The sequence below is a fragment of the Bubalus bubalis genome, chromosome 5, assembly GCF_019923935.1.
Source record: "Bubalus bubalis isolate 160015118507 breed Murrah chromosome 5, NDDB_SH_1, whole genome shotgun sequence".
Classification (NCBI taxonomy): domain Eukaryota; kingdom Metazoa; phylum Chordata; class Mammalia; order Artiodactyla; family Bovidae; genus Bubalus; species Bubalus bubalis.
In genome coordinates, this window is record NC_059161.1 from 50486877 (window position 1) to 50505220 (window position 18344).

General features: G+C 42.5%; 1 protein-coding gene and 1 long non-coding RNA gene across 2 annotated transcripts; one reads left to right on the plus strand and one right to left on the minus strand.

The window, feature by feature from the left end:
- Positions 1–1680: 1680 nt before the first annotated feature.
- Positions 1681–2825, minus strand: LOC102396287 (charged multivesicular body protein 3-like). Its single transcript, XM_044943082.2, has one exon. The coding sequence runs from the start codon at positions 2744–2746 to the stop codon at positions 2078–2080; it is 669 nt and encodes a 222-aa protein (XP_044799017.1). The 5' UTR covers positions 2747–2825; the 3' UTR covers positions 1681–2077.
- A 5910-nt stretch (positions 2826–8735) lies between these two features.
- LOC123333711 lies at positions 8736–13606 on the plus strand. Its single transcript, XR_006551188.1, has 3 exons — positions 8736–9403; positions 11778–11886; positions 13486–13606. It is a non-coding gene; the product is annotated as an uncharacterized LOC123333711 (long non-coding RNA).
- The last annotated feature ends 4738 nt before the right edge of the window (positions 13607–18344 follow it).

Here is an 18344-nt window from a genome sequence, read left to right on the forward strand (position 1 = left end):
ATAATCAATCTGATTTCGGTGTTGACCATCTGGTGATGAGCAGGTGTAGAGTCTCCTCTTGTGTTGTTGGAAGAGGGTGTTTACTATGACCACTGCTCTCTCTTGGCAAAACTTTATTAGCCTTTGCCCTGCTTCATTCTGTACTCCAAAGCCAAATTTGCCTGTTACTCCAGGTGTTTCTTGACTTCCTACTTTTGCATTCTAGTCCCCTATAATGAAAAGGACATCTTTTGGGGGTGTTAGTTCTAAAAGGTCTTGTAGATCTTCATAGAACCATTCAAATTCAGCTTCTTCAGCATTACTGGTCAGGGCATAGACTTGGATTACCATGATATTGAATGGTTTGCCTTGGAAATGAACAGAGATCATTCTGTCATTTTTTGAGATTGCATCCAAGTACTGCATTTTGGACTCTTTTGTTGACCATGATGGCTACTCCATTTCTTCTAAGGGATTCCTGCCCACAGTAGTAGATATAATGGTCATCTGAATTAAATTCACCCATTCCAGTCCATTTTAATTTGCTGATTCCTAGAAGGTCAATGTTCACTCTTGCCATCTCCTATTGGACCACTTCCAATTTGCCTTGATTTGTGGACCTAACATTCCAGGTTCCTATGCAATATTGCTCTTTACAGCATCGGACCTTGCTTCTATCACCAGTCATATCCACAACTGGGTGTCGTTTTTTATTTTCCTTATGATAAGCTAAAAGTGAATAAATATAATAGCATGATTTGCCTCACATGGAATTCGGTTCCCCAATGACGTTTGCTTTTAATCAAGTACAAAATCTTCTAGATGTGGTTATAAATGCAGTAGCAGCAACTGTGAATCCAGGAGGAAAAAGTGATCTTGGAAGAAGATAAGGAGACAGTAGCACTTAGTTCAGCTGCGAAGCAGACAGCAGGAGTCACGGGATTCTGTCAGTGAAACAGATCATGCATTTTAGTGTTTACTCTTTTACAGACTATTTCACGTGATTAGGTTCTCCAGAGATGGAAAGTCAGTGGCTCTGTTTTCATTTTTTTACTCTTTTGTCTTCATTATCCAAATTCCCCAAAGGCAGCCTAATCTAAACATATTAACCACCTGCACGCGCACAATCAGGGCCTCCCCGGTAGCTCAACGGAAAAAATCCCCCTGCAGTGCAGGAGCCATAGAAGACGCAGGTTCGATTCCTGGGTTGGAAGAATCTTCTGGAGGAGGACGTGGTAACCCACTCCAGTGTTCTTGCCTGGAGAATCCCATGTACAGAGGAGCCTGGCAGGCTACAGTCCATAGGGTCACAAAGAGTTGGATGTGACTGAAGTGACTGAGGAGAAGGCAATGGCACCCCACTCCAGTACTCTTGCCTGGAAAATCCCATGGACAGAGGAGCCTGGTGGGCTGCAGTCCATGGGGTCGCTAAGAGTCGGACAAGACTCAGCGACTTCACTTTCACTTTTCACTTTCATGCATTGGAGAAGGAAATGGCAACCCACTCCAGTGTTCTTGCCTGGAGAATCCCAGGGATGGGGGAGCCTGGTGAGCTGCCGTCTATGGGGTCACACAGAGTCGGACACGACTGAAGCGACTTAGCAGCAGCAGCAGCAGAAGTGACTGAGCATGCATACACGCACGCATGTCCACACAATCCCAGCCCTTGTCCACATCAAGCCAAACTACTTGAGTAGCTTCTTTTTTTTTTTTTTAAAGCAGAAATTTATTAAAATCCATTTATATAGTGTTTTACAGACCAAAAAAAGAAAGTACAGAGTCCTCAACATTCAGGCAATCAACTCTAGTCTCTGAAGTGCATTGTGAGAAGACAAGACTTCTTTGCCCTCATCCCCTAAAAAGATAACTTCTATTTATACTCTTGAAAATGATGCATTTATTACACCACCTCTCAAGAACAATCTCACTGAATCCCAAGCCTCTGCAGAGAGAGAAGAGAGAATAGCAGAGAACCTTCTCCAGAACGCAGTGTCTCACCCAGAGGTGTAGCGCAAGAGACACAGAAATGGCAGAGGCTTCAAGGAGTGTGCGCCCAGTGACAGGGCCAGGAGGAAAGCCTGCGGCCGGCTAGGGTGCCCTAGCTGTGGAGTGTGGCCAGACGGGATTGCATGGCCTCCAGGGCCTCTTCCTCCTCCTCCTCATCTTCTGATGCAGCCATCGCTCCTAAAGGTTCAGGCTCCAGGAGGGCGTCCGTTACCTTACTAGGTGCTTTGCCTAAGGCCCCTGCAGTGATTTCAAACAGAATTCTGTCAATTTCCATTTCTGCTGCTTCTTCCATTTCTTCTTGATCGTCCATGCTTTCAAAAGTGACCTCTAACATCTCTTCTATGATCCCAGCCTTCATCATCTCTTTGGACAGCATCCGCATGGTGGCCTGGATTTCCGGGATCTTCACAAGACTCTGCATGGCCTTCATCACTTCTGTGCTCTTCTGCAGGGAACCAGCCACTCGCAAAACCGCCAACTGGTTCTTCATCCCCATGAGCACGGAGTTCATGTGCGCTTTGGATGCATAGAGCTTGCTCATGGCCTTCCTTGACCTGATCATCTCCTTGGCCAGAACCACACAGACATCCTTCTGACCCTTCTTGGCAGCATCTTTCACAGATCGTTTCACTTTTTCTTCTTCTCTTTGGATATCTCTTATTTGCCTGTCAACAACTCTCATTTCCTTTCTTATCTTCAATGACCATTCATTGACCAGCTCTTTGGGCGGCTTCTCCTGGGTTTTTCCAAACAGCCCCATGGCGAACTGAACTCTTCTTGCCCCTCCCGGCTTTGCGTTCCCCGCGCCATGGCAGGTCACGGGCAGCCGCCTGGGCTGGGCCGCTGAGAGGCCTTGAGTAGCTTCTGATGAACACAACTAAGGTGCTGACATTGACTCTGTGTCCTCTTAGCTCCCCCGGAGGATTCGTTGAAGGACAGAGCAGAGGAAGAAGCTTCACACATTTCTAAGGTAAGCTCACCTTTCTTACCCTGAGATAGAAAGGTTAATTCTATATCTCTTTCCATGGCATTAAGATATGGAGAAGTGAGCATGTGCATCCCAGATGATGCATACAATTTCCTTGGGTGGGAGAAACTCATGATACTGGATTCCAAAGGGAATTAGCAAATTGACAACATCGGCTGCACACTGTACAATAGTGAGTTCTTATTCTTGCAGCGATTTTTCCTCCTAGGAAAACTATCTTGTCACAGCCAAGACAAATGAACTTGGGAGACACATCCTCCAGGAAAAGTTCATGCCTCTTGGCCTGAGGAGGTTTGCTCTGTTGCTGGGTTCCCTTGACTTTGCCTGTCTTTCCCACCTGGTTTTCCACTGTCACCAAATGAACAAAACCCTGTGCAAGTGGGCCACAGCGTAATCTGATCCTCGCAGTGTTTTCTCTTCTGTAATTGCAGGTGGTCTCAGTAGAAAGTGAAAATGGTATGAATCCTCAAATCACTTGGGGAGAAAAGTTTACAAGGTGTGAAAGATGGGGCTTTCTTGCTGGTTTTCCCTGGAGAGCCACCTGATTCCAGTTTCCTGCTGGGACTGGGAATATGGGACCTGGGGATGGAATGTGATTTTCCAGGTAAAGAACTGAGGCCAAGAATTAGCATCCCAGAAGGCAGCTGTATGATGGTTAGGTGATGTCAGTCTGTGTACATGGGTGTGGGGGTGTCTATATACGAATTCATGTGCTGTGACTCTGTTGATGGGCACTTGCATTGCTTCCATATCTTATCTTTGTAAATAAGAACTCAAAGATGAGGCTAGTGGTCTCATGTGTAGAAACAGCACCAAGATCCTTGGGCATGACTTGAAGAGGAAACACTTTAGAGGAGCAGAAGGAAGACAGAGGAAGGCACCCAGGCCCCATGGTGATCAGGTGCTTGGTTTCAAGATCAGGAATCGGGATACAGCACCTGAGCCCAGTCAGGCCCTCACATAGGATGCTCTTTGGGATTCTTCTTGATTGGGGATGAGAATGCACAGGGCCGTCTTGTTGAACACTGGACAGGCATCTTCTTTAAGACCTGGGAGAGGAACTTTCTCCTGTTCTGTGCTTGTCTCCAGCTGCCTTTGTGACACACCAGACACCTTCCATTTTCCTCTTTCCTTCCTTCCCCCCTCTTTCTTTTCTTTGCATTGTATTTTCCCTTATTTTTAATTGTGATTTAAAACACACAACATGAACTCTAACATCAAGCTGTTTGTGTACAGTACATTATTTTTAACTATATGCACATTTTTGTACAGCAGGTTATTTAGAACATTTTCATCCTGCCGGACTTAACACTCCCATTTCCAGTTCCTCCTGCTGCCGGCAACCACCCTTCTACAACCTGCTTATGAGTGTTATTTCAGATACCCCATTTCAATGGCCTCATACAGTATCTATCCTTCTGTGAGTGGCTTATTTCACTTCAAATAGTGTCCTCTTTGTTCATGATGCTGCAAATGACAGGATCTCCATCTTCCATAAAGGCTGAATGGCACCTCACTGTATATATTCACCACATTTTCTTCCTCAATACACCTGCCTACAGACCTGGGGCTGTATTTCTATCTCAGCTATCGTGTATAGTATATGGTGTATAGTGCTTCAGTGATCATGAGATTGCAGATCTGTCTTCTGGATGCTGACTTTTCTTCCTTTGGATATATACCAGAATTGGGATTCCTGGATCATATGGTATGGTTTGTTTGTAGTTTTTTGAGGAAACTTCATACTGTCTTCCATAAATGGCTGTATCATTTTATATTCCCTCCAACAGTGTACAAAATTTCCAATTACACACATCTTCACCAATTCGATTTTCTTTAAAAAAAATTTTTTTTAACTCACACCCACATCTGAATGGGTGTGAGGTGATACCTCACTGTGGTTTAGATTTGCATTTCCAGGACGATGAGTGATGTTGAGCACCTTTTCATATGTGTGCTGGCTATTCATATATCTTCTTTGGAGGAATGTTTATTCAAGTTTGTAGCCCATTTTAAAACAGAATTATGTGTCCCTTATGATGCAATTGAGTTCTAGTAGTTTATTATATATTTTGGATATTAGCTCCTTTCTCAAATATTAGATTTGCAAATATTTTCTCCCATGCTGTAGGATGTCTTTTCATTGTGTTGATTGCTGAAGAGACTATTCTTTCTCCATTGTACAGTCTTAGAACATTGGTGAAGGTCGTTGTTTCAGTATAAAAGAATGTTTTTGAAAGCTACTCTTCTGGTCTATGGGTCTCTCTTCCTGTTTTGATGCCATTACACCACTCTTTTGATTGTTGTGACTTTGCAATATGTTTTGAATTCAGGAGTGTGAAGCCTCCATCTTTGTTCTTGCTATCAAGATTGCCTTGGCTCTTTGGGGTTCTCTGTGGTTCCCTACATATTTTAAGAAAAAAATGTCCCTTTCTATAAAATGCCATTGGATTTCTGATAGGTGTTGCAGTGAATCTGTACATCACTTTGGGTGGTATGGAAATCTCAACAATATTGGCTTCCAGTGTATGAACGTGGCATTTCATTCCAACTTTGTTTTCTGTTCAGTTGCTAAGTTGGGTTCGACTCTTTGCAACCCCAAGGGCTGAAGCATGCCAGGCTTCCCTGTCCTTCACCATCTCCTGAAGTTTGCTCAAATTCATGGCCATTGAATTGATGATACTATCATTCCAGTTCTTATTTAATTCTTTCAGCAATGTTTTGAAGTTTTCTGTATACAAGTTGTTTACCATCTTGGGACCTTTGTCCTTGACCTCCTGACCCTTCCAGAGCTGGGGTGAGAAGGATGGGTTCATGATTCAAGGAAAATGTCCACCCTCCCCCTGCCCCTCCTCTTGGATTATGTCTAGCACAGGTGCACCGGGCAAACCCCAGCACCTCAGCTTATATGACCCCGGCTAGGAATTCATCTACGACCTAGGTGTTGACATTACTGTTTGAGTGTGCCCCCGAGGCCTCAAATGGGGCTTCCCAGGGCTCAGCAGTAAAGAACCCGCCTGCAATGCAGGAGACGTGGCAGGAGCTGTGAGTTTGATCCCTGGGTCAGGAAGATCCCCTGCAGAAGGAAATGGAAACCTACTCCAGTATTCTTGCCTGGAAAACCCCATGGACAGTCCATGGGGTCGCAAAAGAGTCAGCATGACTTAGCGACTAAACAACAACAACAACACAAAGGCCTCACATAATTCCTGGCACATGTGGATGAAAGCAGGAAATATAAACGAATGCTCAGATCAGACCAACAAACTACTCTGCAACAAGGAAAAAAACAGGAGAGGGGTGGATGCCCCTTCCTCATCAGGGTATCTCTCAGTTCAGTTCACTTCAGTCACTCAGTCATGTCCAACTCTTTGCGACCCTTTGGACTGCAGCATGCCAGGCCTCCCTGTCCATCACCAACTCCCGGAGTTTACTCAAACTCATGTCCATTGAGTCGGTGATGCCATCCAACCATCTCATCCTCTGTTGTCCCCTTATCCTCTTGCCGTCAATCTTTCCCAGCAGCAGGGTCTTTTCAAATGAGTCAGTTCTTCACATCAGGTGGTCAAAGTATTGGAGTTTCAGCTTCAACATCAGTCCTTCCAATGAATAGTCAGGACTGATTTTCTTTAGGATGGGCTGGTTGGATCTCCTTGCAGTCCAAGGAACTCTCAAGAGTCTTCTCCAACACCACAGTTCAAAAGCATCAATTCTTCGGTACTCAGCTTTCTTTATAGTCCAACTCTCACATCCATACATAACTACTGGAAAAACTATAGCTTTGACTAGACAGACCTTTGTTGGCAAAGTAATGTCTCTGCTTTTTAATATGCTGTCTAGGTTGGTCATAACCTTCCTTCCAAGGAGTAAGTGTCTTTTAATTTCATGGCTACATTCAGCATCTACAATGATTTGGAGTCCAAAAAAGTAGTCTCTCATTGTTTCCACTGTTCCCCCCATCTATTTGCCATGAAGTGATGGGACCAGATGCCATGATCTTAGTTTTCTGAATGTTGAGTTTTAAGTCAACTTTTTCACTCTCCTCTTTCACTTTCATCAAGAGGCTCTTTAGTTCCTCTTCACTCTCTGCCATAAGGGTGGTGTCATCTGGATATATGAGGTTATTGATATTTCTCCCAGCAATCTTGATTCCAGCTTGTGCTTCATCCAATCCAGCATTTCTCATGATGCACTTATAAGTTAAATCTTATAAGTTAAATAAGCAGGGTAGCCATATACAGCCTTGACATACTCCTTTCCCTATTTGGAACCAGTCTGTTGTTCTATGTCCAGTTCTAACTATTGCTTCTTGACCTGCATACAGATTTCTCAGTAGGCAGGTCAGGTGGTCTGCTACTCCCATTTCTTTAAGAATTTTCCACAGTTTGTTGTGATCCACACAGTCAAAGGCTTTGGCATAGTCAATAAAGCAGCAATATATGTTTTTCTGGAACTCTCTTGCTTTTTCAATGATCCAACGGATGTTGGCAATTTGATCTCTGGGTTCCTCTGCTTTTTCTAAATCCAGCTTGAACATCTGGAAGTTCACGGTTCATGTACTGTTGAAGCCTGCCTTGGAGAAATTGAGCATTACTTTGCTAGTGTATGAAATGAGTGCAATTGTGCGGTAGTTTGAGCTTTCTTTGGCATTGTATCTCTAGAGCTGCTCTATTCAATGGCAGCCACTAGGTGGGTGTACCTGTTCACAATTAATTTAATTCCATCAATAACTAACTCAATCTATTAAAGGGAAACAAAACATCCAATTGCTTAGTCATACTAGTCACATTTCAAATGCTGGAATTTCTGGTTTGTAAACTTGGAGGTAAGAACTATAGATAGATTCCTGGAAGTGAGAAGTTGAAAGGTTATTCTTCAGCTTCTCCCTATTTTTGAAGGTTTACAACTGTGACCAATGTCTTATTGAAGATGACTGAGTTCACAGAGCCCAGGGAAGATCTCAGAACCTGGAGGAAACCACAGGGTTTCTCTGTGTGATCCAGAATAACCTCAAGTTAAGCAGGAGAAATGGGTGGGTCACACTTTCTAATAACTTTACTACTCATATTTTTGTTTCTCAGAATGCATTTTGGAAAGCATATATGACAGTGAAAATCAATGCAACACAGGTAGGGAATGACAGTCAGGTAGGATACAACTTGAAAGAGCTCCTGGGAACACTTGGGTTACACCTGCTGTTGAGGAAGAGGTAGACAACATTGAAAAACAGGAAATATATGTAGAAAAGTCCATTTCATATTTTAATATTAAAAGTAAGAAGGATTCTCGCCACGAGCTCTGTCTGTGCTGTGATTATAACTGCTTATCTTCCTTTGTGGACTTCCCTGATGGCTCAGTGGTAAAGAATCCACCTGCAAGGCAGGAGACGAGGGTTCGATCCCTGGGTGAGGAAGATCCCCTGGAGGAGGAAATGGCAATCCAGTCCAGGACTCTTGCCTGGAGAATCCCATGGACAGAGGTGCCCGGCCAGTTACAACCCATAGGGTCACAAGGAGTTGGGACATGGCTGAAGTGACTTACCACACACACATATCTTCCTTTGTATGCAAAAACCATCTTTTCTGTAAGGTCTGCTCTTTCTTTTGGTCACTGCCAATTTGAAAGACTGATGTCTGATGAGTACCCAAAGGGTATTGTGCACAAGAGATTGTGGTTTTGTGTTTATTACTGGCCTATCTGGCATATAATCTGCTGGGACACAAAACTCCCATAGGCACTTGCACCTGGACACCAAGTTCTTCTACTGAGTGTCAGCTGTTGGACCAGAATAAATTCTCTCCCTCTACACTTTGAGAATGTGTGGCTTGTATGCATGATCTCAGGAAATACTTACAAATGATGATCAGATCAGACCAGCACACTACTCTGCAGTGGGAACAATCATGGGAAGAGCAATAATAGCTCCCTCATCTTTGATACTCTAGATCTGTGTTATACAGTGTGATAGCCATTCACCAGAAGTAACTGTTCACAGTTGTCTAATTCAATCAGTAATTAACTCACTCTATTCATATAAAACACGAAACTCATCCAATTGCTCAGTCCCACTAGGCACATTTCAAGTTTGTTCATACAGTTGGAATTCCAGGTTTGTAAATTTAGAGGGAAGAGCTCTCATGGGTCTGCAGAAGTGAGAAGTTTCGAGGTGCATCTTCAGAATCTTTCTCTCATGTGGACTTTTCAACTGTGAGCAATGTCTTGTCGAGTGGTCTGACTCCATGAAACATAAGGAGGACCTGAGAACCTGGAGGGAAAAATCAGAGCGATGCTCTGAGACCCACAATAACTTCAAGTAAAGTAGGAGAAACGGGTTGGTCACAGTTTCTAACAACTTTGTCACTCATGTTTGTGTTTCTACAGACCAGATGCTGGAGAGCACATGGAGCAGCCAGGATGAAGATGCTACAGGTAGGGAACAACACTCAGGTAGGGTCCAACAGGAGAGGGGTCCTGGGAACACTTGGGCTACACCTGCTTGTTTGGAGACTGAGGAAGGTGGATGTGAAATGGGGGGAAATGTTGAAATATGGGTAGAAATCGGATTTGGTGTGGGGTGGGTTTTTTTTTGTATTTTAAATGAAAAGTGAAAGTGTTAGTCACTCAGTCGTGTCCGACTCTTTGTGACTCCATGGTCTGTAGCCTGCCAAGCTCCTCTGTCCATGGAATTCTCTAGGCAAGAATACTGGAGTGGGTTGTCATTTCCTTCTCCAGGGAATCCCAGGGATTGAATCCAGGTCTCCTGCACTGCAGGCAAATTCTTTACCAACTGAGCCACCAGGGAAGCCCTTTGTATTTTAAACATATAAGAGTAAATGGAAATGTGTCCATGGTCTTTGATTGTGCTGTGTCTACAATCATCTTTTCTGCCTTTGGTATGCAAGAAGTATTTACCTACGATTTTTCCTGCTTTTGTTACTGCCCAATGTGAAAGTTTGGTTTCTGATTAGCACCCTGAGGGTATTATGCACGAGAGATTGTGGTGTTGTTTTCTTTACTGGTCTATGATGCACATAATCTGCTGGGACACAAAACTCTCATTGGCGCTTGAACCTGGACACCAAGTTCTTCTGCTGAGTGTGAGGAGGTGGACGAGAAGTCTCTCCCTCTGTCCTTTCGTGGCATCACATTCATGTTCTGCCCTCATTGTTTGTTCCTCACATAAAGGGCACCCCCAGCGTGGAGGAGTTAAAGGATCTGTCCTCTGGGGTTACTGCGTATGCTCCAGTATCCTTGATCTCATCCCTGCCTCCTCACCTCACCCAAGGCTTGTGTCATGAATGTACGTCCATTTCTGGGATGTCCATATCCAGTGGCCCCTAGAGACCCTCCCTGGCAGGCAGGAATTCTGGTGGACTGTGTGCAGGGGCTGCTGGGCTTGCTTTGCACACTGCCGACCTTTGTCACCTGTGACTGTCCAGGTCTCAGGACACAGCTTCAGGATAGCAAAGCCAGAGGGCCCTGCTGATCTTAGATCCCTCTGCTCCAACCAGATATGCCTCTGTAGAGGCCCCAGCCTCTGTTACGCTCATCCTGTGACCTCTCCTCAGGCCTGCCCTGCTCTGTCCCTCCGTCTCTAAGGTTCAGGGCAAACATGGGCAGGTATGGTGTATTCGTGTAGGACCTGTGTTGAATCATTTTCACGCTAAGGGAATTTGGACTACTAACTTTCCCTCTGATTTGACTCTCATCTTCTGTAAGGGGCTAGGAGATCTGTGGGGTTGGTATGAGGATTAAGTATCTCCCAGGTGCCTACAGTCACCCCAGGCACAGGACCATCGCTTCTTATGTGGACTTAGTTGCGCTTCCCTCCCACAGGGACCAACACAGTATCAGGCCCATGCCTGCTACTCCATGGAAAGGATAGATTGCCTAGTTGATCCATCGTCTGATTGAAGACAGTGGCAGTATACCCATGGACATTCCTCCAATGTGCCCATACTGGAGAACTATATGATTGATGGAGGGGGGCAGGAGAAAGGAAAGAAGCACTAATTCAGAGAGAAATAAGGAAAGGAAGGAGTGAGGAGGACGATGGAGAGAGGGGAAGGCAACCTCATGCACAGAGATGCTGAACACAGTGGCTGCCTGAAGGAGGAACAGGATGACACAGGCCTTCATTTGTGGTCACGTGGGGGAATCTAAGGGCTACAACAGTATGTGAGAGGTCAGAGACCCACTCCTTCATTGCAGGGGCAAAACAATTGATGCCTTGGGAGAACCATGGACACAAGGACAGAAGGGATTCTGAGAGCAGGCTACATTACCCAGGAGCATCAAGGCCCCTAGTTCTCATATTGACTGTAATTCTCTGCTTTCTTTTCTCTTGGCCACCGCATCATTGCTGTCCTTGGACACTAGAATACTACTTCGAGTCTAATGAATCAGATCAGGAGAGCAACAGTCTGCATGTAATTTATTTCTTTCATCTCTTTTTCATTTTCTCTTTTCTTCTAATCATAAGCTCCTCTTTGTAGCACTTTCGCGTCCCCACTTTGGATGATTCTTGTCCTGAAGGATCTGGTCTCATGCAGGCACATGTGTCCTGGTATCTTTTAATAAAATCTCTCTGCAGCCCTCCTCCCCCACTTTCCTAGCATCCCCCTGGCTTTCTGACCCCACTTCTGCACCATTGAATCTGGTCGAGCTACTCTGAGTGGTCTGGGCAGGAAGCTGGCTTTAAGTCAGACCCCTTTGAAATCTGGCCCTGCCCTGGGGTCCCCCACATGGGTATTCTGCTGCTCTGGACAGCTCTGGACACGTGCAACCATTTTCTTCCCTCCAGATGTCAAGATATTCTCTCCTTCTCCTCTTAAGAGAAGCTCTTGGGTCTGCAGTCAGCGAAGAAGAGGACAGGGAGGAGGAGACATAAATATGGAGGGTGGGGATGAAAGGTAAGGCACACAAGCGCACGTGTTCTCGTCATGTCCCTAACTTACTTGATGGCATTTCAGGAAGACTAGCACAAACACTGAGGCCGCTGCTATCGCGTGTGACACAAACGTGGAGAAAAGAGGATTGTAATGATTCATGCAGACAAGCAGAGAATGCTGTGAGCTGAGCACATCTCCTAGGGGGACTGGTCTCCTTTCACAGAAGCCCCCGAGGCTCCTAGGTGTGGTCCTCCAGTAGCTCTCACTTTGGAGGGGAGGAGCCAGCGTGTGTATGACTCCAAGAGATGCTGTTCAAACTGTTTCTTTGTGAAGAGCACCACTGGAGTGGTGCATCATCGCCATCTGCGGGACCCCGTCCTGCCCTTTCAAGCCCCCAGTGTCGTCAGCCCAGAGCACCCCCACTTAACCACTAGGTGATGGCATTGACTTCCTCAGTTCCAAAGGCTTGGAGAAAAAAAGAATGAAGAAGACACAGGCACCCCAGGGCTCAGAAAGCAGAACAGCCCCACTGCCCAGCCTGGCATCCCAGTGGTGCTTAGTAGGCCCAGCATCAAGTAGAGGACACTGAAGGATCGCAACCTGAGTGGCAGCTGTCCAAGCCTCTGGGGAGGCCAGGGGAGCACTTAGGTCACCCGGGGGACCATTTCTCAAACTGGAGTTTGAAGTTCTGTAGATTCTAGTCTATGTGTCAAATTCCCACTAAACACCTGAGAATAATTCAAATCAGGGTTCACCTGGGATGAGTTACAGGGCAGGATTCAAGTTACTTTTGTTCCTTTTAGTTATTTGTATTTATTTTAACATGAACGTCACTTTTTTTATCACACTTTAAAAAGCAGTGTCTTCTGTAAACTTTTCATGTTGCAATATACCACTGAGATAAACCCATGTTTTTATTACCACAGCTTAATGATTTTTTAAATTAAAAGCACAGGCAAAGCTTTGCTGGGGGCTTAGAATCATTGTCCTTTAGTTGCTAAGTTGTGTCCAACTCTTTGCAACCCCATGGACTGTAGCCCACCAGGCTCCTCTGTTCATGGGATTCTCCAGGTGAGAAAACTGGAGTGGGTTGCCATTTCCTTCTCCAGGGGATCTAGAAGGAATGATCAGGGGTAAAGGGAGCTGCCCATGTCTCTGTCATTTCCACCGGGCAGATCTCATGATTGGTGGTATTGAGTGTGGGATGGAGGGTCAGGGTCACCCCTCCCACCTGTGTCATCAGACCCCCTGCTCCTCACAGGTTCCAGGGGAGAGGCGCTTGGCTTCTTTGCCCCAGAGCCTCAGGCTTTCCCCTTTCCTCTGCACCAGTTTCACTGTCCAGGGACTTGAAGGCTACCCAGACAATCGACCAATTCAGTTGCTCCCACGGGACATTCATATTCCCTCTCTGCTAACAGACAACACCTTCAGCAAAGAGCAGCAAAGAGACCCCAGTGCCCTGTGGATCTGACCTCTGGGGAGGTCAGGACCCGAGGCTACTTCCCCGGCCTGCGGAGTCTTCTGGCTCCTGCATACTCGCTACACACACGGCCCAGGGAGCCTTCTTCCATTTGTCTTTGAGCCTCCTCAGTGATTCCAGCCCTCGTGTTTGTGCTGCAGGTCCTGCCCTTACACCTGTGAAGGCCTTGACCTGGGGGCCTCAGCCTGGGCCTCAGAGGGGAAGGAAGCAGAACAGAGTCAGGAGGTTTCCAACTGGACAAGGAACAGGGTCGGCCTCACTGCTCATCTCCTAAGGAACCTAATTTAGTACAGCTTAGTTTTTTTTTATTGTACAGCTTTAGTATTATGTTCAGATATATGTTTTATATATACTGTGGAAGCTTTCTATATTAAATGACATTCATCTATCTAGTTGCTTTTAACATATTTTCCTATAAAAATCACCTTAATCAGAGGTAGGACTAAATGAATTGCTGTCTGGCATTCACCCTCGTGTCCACCACCAAGGTCACCCCCTCTCTTATGTCACGACATATCATTCAGTCTTCATTATATCAGGTGACTATGAATTTAGTCCATACCATCTGTCCTGATGTGTCTTTCTAAGGATTCTATTTTCTGAAGTCTGTTCATTCCTTTGATCATGGGAACAGTATTTCCCCAGATCTTTCATGATGGCCTGAATGACAGGGCCTTTGGTACCCAGTTACTTACCTGCTAGAAAATTCATGACTCATCATTTCTCTCCTTGAGCAGTTCAAATACATTGCTTTACTTTTTTTTCTGGGACAGAGTATGTCTCTCCAAAAAGTTTGATCGAATTCTGATTTTTGTTCCGTTATATGTCATATACTATTTTGTTCTAGATGCCCAAAAGATTTTTTTCTTTAAAGCCCTGTAAGTTTATTAGAATATCATCTGCCTTTAGTCATTACAAGTGAATGCACATTGTTCTCTTCAAAAGACAATTTAAAAGTTGTTTTTAAAATTATCAGAAAAATTTGGACAATAATGCCTATTATTTGCTTTGCATCTTTTATTGATTTTTCTCTTTCAGGTCCTTGAATCTTTCAAATATCAGATCTCTTATGATTATATTTCACTTTTAACACACTCATGAAATATTTTATAAATTTTTGCTTAACTTATTTTCCAGAAGTGTTTTTAAACAGTGTTTAAGCTCTACCTCCTTACTGTTTCATTTCTTACAGGGCATTATTTGATAGCAGGATTCTGTTTAAATTTCATTTACATGTACTTTTCAATATTTTCTTATTCTTATGGGAGTTTCATGTCTTCATTTCTGAGTTTTCTTAATTCTGATCTATGATGTACTTTTAGTGTTCATTATTAATTCATAGTATCACCCATGAAAAGAGAATGGTCACACCCATGAAGAATTGCTAAGCATTTGTGTAGGGGTTCACTACTCCAAGTCCTTTTTTGTTTGTTAACTGAAGTACAGTTGGCATACATCCTGATATTTTCAGCTGTGCAACACAGTGGCTCCATATTGCTGTACAGAACAAAATGATCAAGCAACAGGACTAGTTACCATGTGCTGTGATACAAAATTACCCCAGGATTACTGACTACATTCCCCATGTTGTATGTTTCATCCCCTCCACTCATTTCTTTGGGAACTGGAAGTTTGCAACTCTTAATCTCCTTCAGCAATTTCTTTATCACTCAATCCCACTTCCCCTTGGCAACCAGTTGTTTGTTCTCTGTATCTATGAGTCTGTTTTGCTGTGTTTCTTCATTTATTTTGTTTTTTAGATTTCCACATATAAGTCACATCATATGCTATTCATCTGTATCCATCTGGCTTATTTCACTTTGCAAAATACTTTCTAGTTGCATCCACGTTGTAGCAAACGGCAAGATTTCATTCTCTTTTATGGCTGAATATCATTCCATTCCATGAGTAACCACATCCTCTTTATCCATTCATCTATCAATGGACACTGGTTGCTTCCTTATCTTGGCCAGTAAAATGATGCTGCAATGAACACAGACCTAACTATATCTTTTCAAATTATTTTTTTTCTTCAGAATACCCAGGATGGAATTGGTGGAGTGTATTGTAGTTCTATTTTTCATTTTTTTTGAGAAAACTTTATACTTGATATATTACTTAACATATTGCCTAATAATGCAGCCTACTATACTTCACCTCATTCTGAAGCTCTTAATGAATATTTCCTTTTTTCTTTACTATTATATTTTTTTAAAAGTAGAAAAAAATTTAGGACATATTTTTTAACCTGATTTATACACATAATTTGCTGAAACTAGGAATGAGTTCATGAATTTTTTTGAAGTTCTGATGTTTCTTTACATTCCTATACCTAAAGTTGGTATTTTTTATAACTGTGATTTATTGAGAGTGACACTGAATGGTACACATATACAAACTCTAAAACCAACTTTAATAAAAAAACATGTTGATTGCAAACCAAATTTGTTTCTGTGTTAATGGATTGACTGAGAGGATAAAGGCTGGAATGCAGAATTATAGAGAAAAGAAAGAAAATGTTGGAATACATGAAAAGGCAGATTTCTTTGCAAAAGAACAGAGAGAAAAAATTATTTGTGTAAAGAAGGAAAATATCCTGCTGTAGGATTTGGTGGAAAGAGTATTTTCCCCATCTTAAAAATCTGCAATTTAATCCCAAGTATTAACAAATCTGGGCTTCCCTGGTGCTCAGTGGTAAAGAATCTGCCTGCAGTGCAGGAAATCTAAGAGACATGGGTTTGATTCCTGCGTTGGGAAGATCCCCTGGAGGTGGGCATGGCAACCCACAGCAGCATTCTTGCTTGGAAAATCCCATGGACAGAGAAGCCTGGCAGGCTACAGTCCATTGATCCCAAAGGGTTGGACATGACTGAAGTGACTGAGCACGTGTCACACATCAATAAATCTATAAATTTATATTGTTTCTGACTTTGTTTTTTTCTTTAAAGAATATTAAATATTAAAACTTTTCTGCATATTTGATGTCAATAAACTTACTGGCTCAGATATAGCCAAGTGACTCACAAACTTCTTTGGAACTAATTATGTTGTCATCTTGTTACCCAAGCTGCTATGAACAATGTATTTTCAAAGAAGACAAAATACACATAGATGTTATTATAGCTGAAAAAAAATGAGAGTCATTCTTGCATTGTATTTAGTAGATAATTCTAAATTATACTCTCCATTATGGACTAAAACTACAATTAAACCTGAATTTGTGATTTCAGCACTGACCAAAATGATTAACTCATTAAGGTCACAATGGGTTGTGTTTTGGTCAGGATACATGTGTGTGACTATAAAGAAGCAATGTCTGGGTACGGGTTATAATAATTAACATGGAAACATTGTTTGAAGGGTTCTGTTGGCTTTTTCGGTCTCTGATCTAATGCCTTTTTGCTAAAGGTGTATGTGTGTTGACAGAGTCAAAAGTCATAACCCTGTTGATAACTGTTTTTATCATTGATGTTTGGCAACTTATTAAGCATTTTTCCACTTCTCAGTGGGCACTGGGACTGAGCAACATGCTTTGTCTGGTACTTAATGCTCATCAATTGCACAAAACGCCTTGTTTTTTCCTTTCTCATGGTGTGTCCTACTCCACTCTGTCCTGTGAATCCCACAATCCTAAACGTTTTCAATGCTGACACTCATGTCCTCATGACTCAATCTTACCTTCTTTCCTGAAGGAATATGTTGGGGAGGCAGGAGCACTTGGCCCCCAGAGTTTTCTCTTGCTGTCTCTTAACTCCTTATAAACACTAACAAATATCAAAAATAGCATTTGCTATTGTACAATGAATCTTGCCAAGTAATAGGAAATATTAAACTTTGGAGGAAAACATAAGCAAAATATCTCCTTACTTTACCATAGAAATATTTTACATATCTTGGTAGTCTCCTTTAGAATTTTTTTAAAAAATTGAAATATAATTCTCATATCATGAAGTTCACCATTTTAAAGTGTACCGTTCAGTGGTTTTTAGAATATTCATTAACTCCGATGTTAAAAAAAAATTTATTTTTCTGCTTCATTTTCATTTTGCCTAATTTTATTTTTCTTCATATTTCTGTGTTTGCATGTAGTTTTCACATTTATCATTTTAAATTGGTGTTACCATATCTTCAGTTACATAGCCATTCTCTATTCATTGGACATGTGGGCATTCTATTTCTAAAATTATTTCAATTATTAATCTCATGAATTTACAATAGTTATAACATTAATTTTGTCAATATATTACTAAAATATTAATTTTAAAATTAATATTTTGTATAATTATTAATAATGATAATACTACCTTAAACAGATAAATCTTTATTTTAAATCATTTCTTTAAGAATATACTCAGAGGTATTAATTACTGAATAAAGGAATGTGATTATTTTTAAATTCTTTAAATTTTTTTCCTTAACTCTTGCAATAAACTGAAGATGCTAACAATGTTTGCATATATCCGTATTCAATACCTGACCAGTACTGTTTCATTATCTCATTTGTTTTGCCAAATAAGGTGGTATAAAATGGTACAATAAAGTAATTTTAAATGTCATTGCTTTAATTACGAGAGAGGAAGAAAACTTTTCTGTACAATGATTGTAGGTATCTAAGAACTGTCCACATGTGATAGAACTGTTCCCATCATATCACACTGCTTCTCAATAACCTACAATGCCTAATCTAAACACAGCACATATGCTATGCTATGCTATGCTAAGTCACTTCAGTCGTGTCCGACTCTGTGCGACCCCATAGACGGCAGCCCACCAGCACATAAAAGATGCTAAATATTGACTGGCTGCCTTATTGCTTCTAAATCCAAATCTAAGTAAATATTTCCCCGGCACAAAGTCATTATTTTAGGTATTGTGTCACTTACGGATTGAGTGATCCTCAGTTTCACCTTATTCGTGGTTTGCACTAGCCTGTGAAAATGGATCCTGGTCTTTAATTTTTCCTGCGGCGCTGGCGCTGACGTTTTGTCAATAGAGGGCG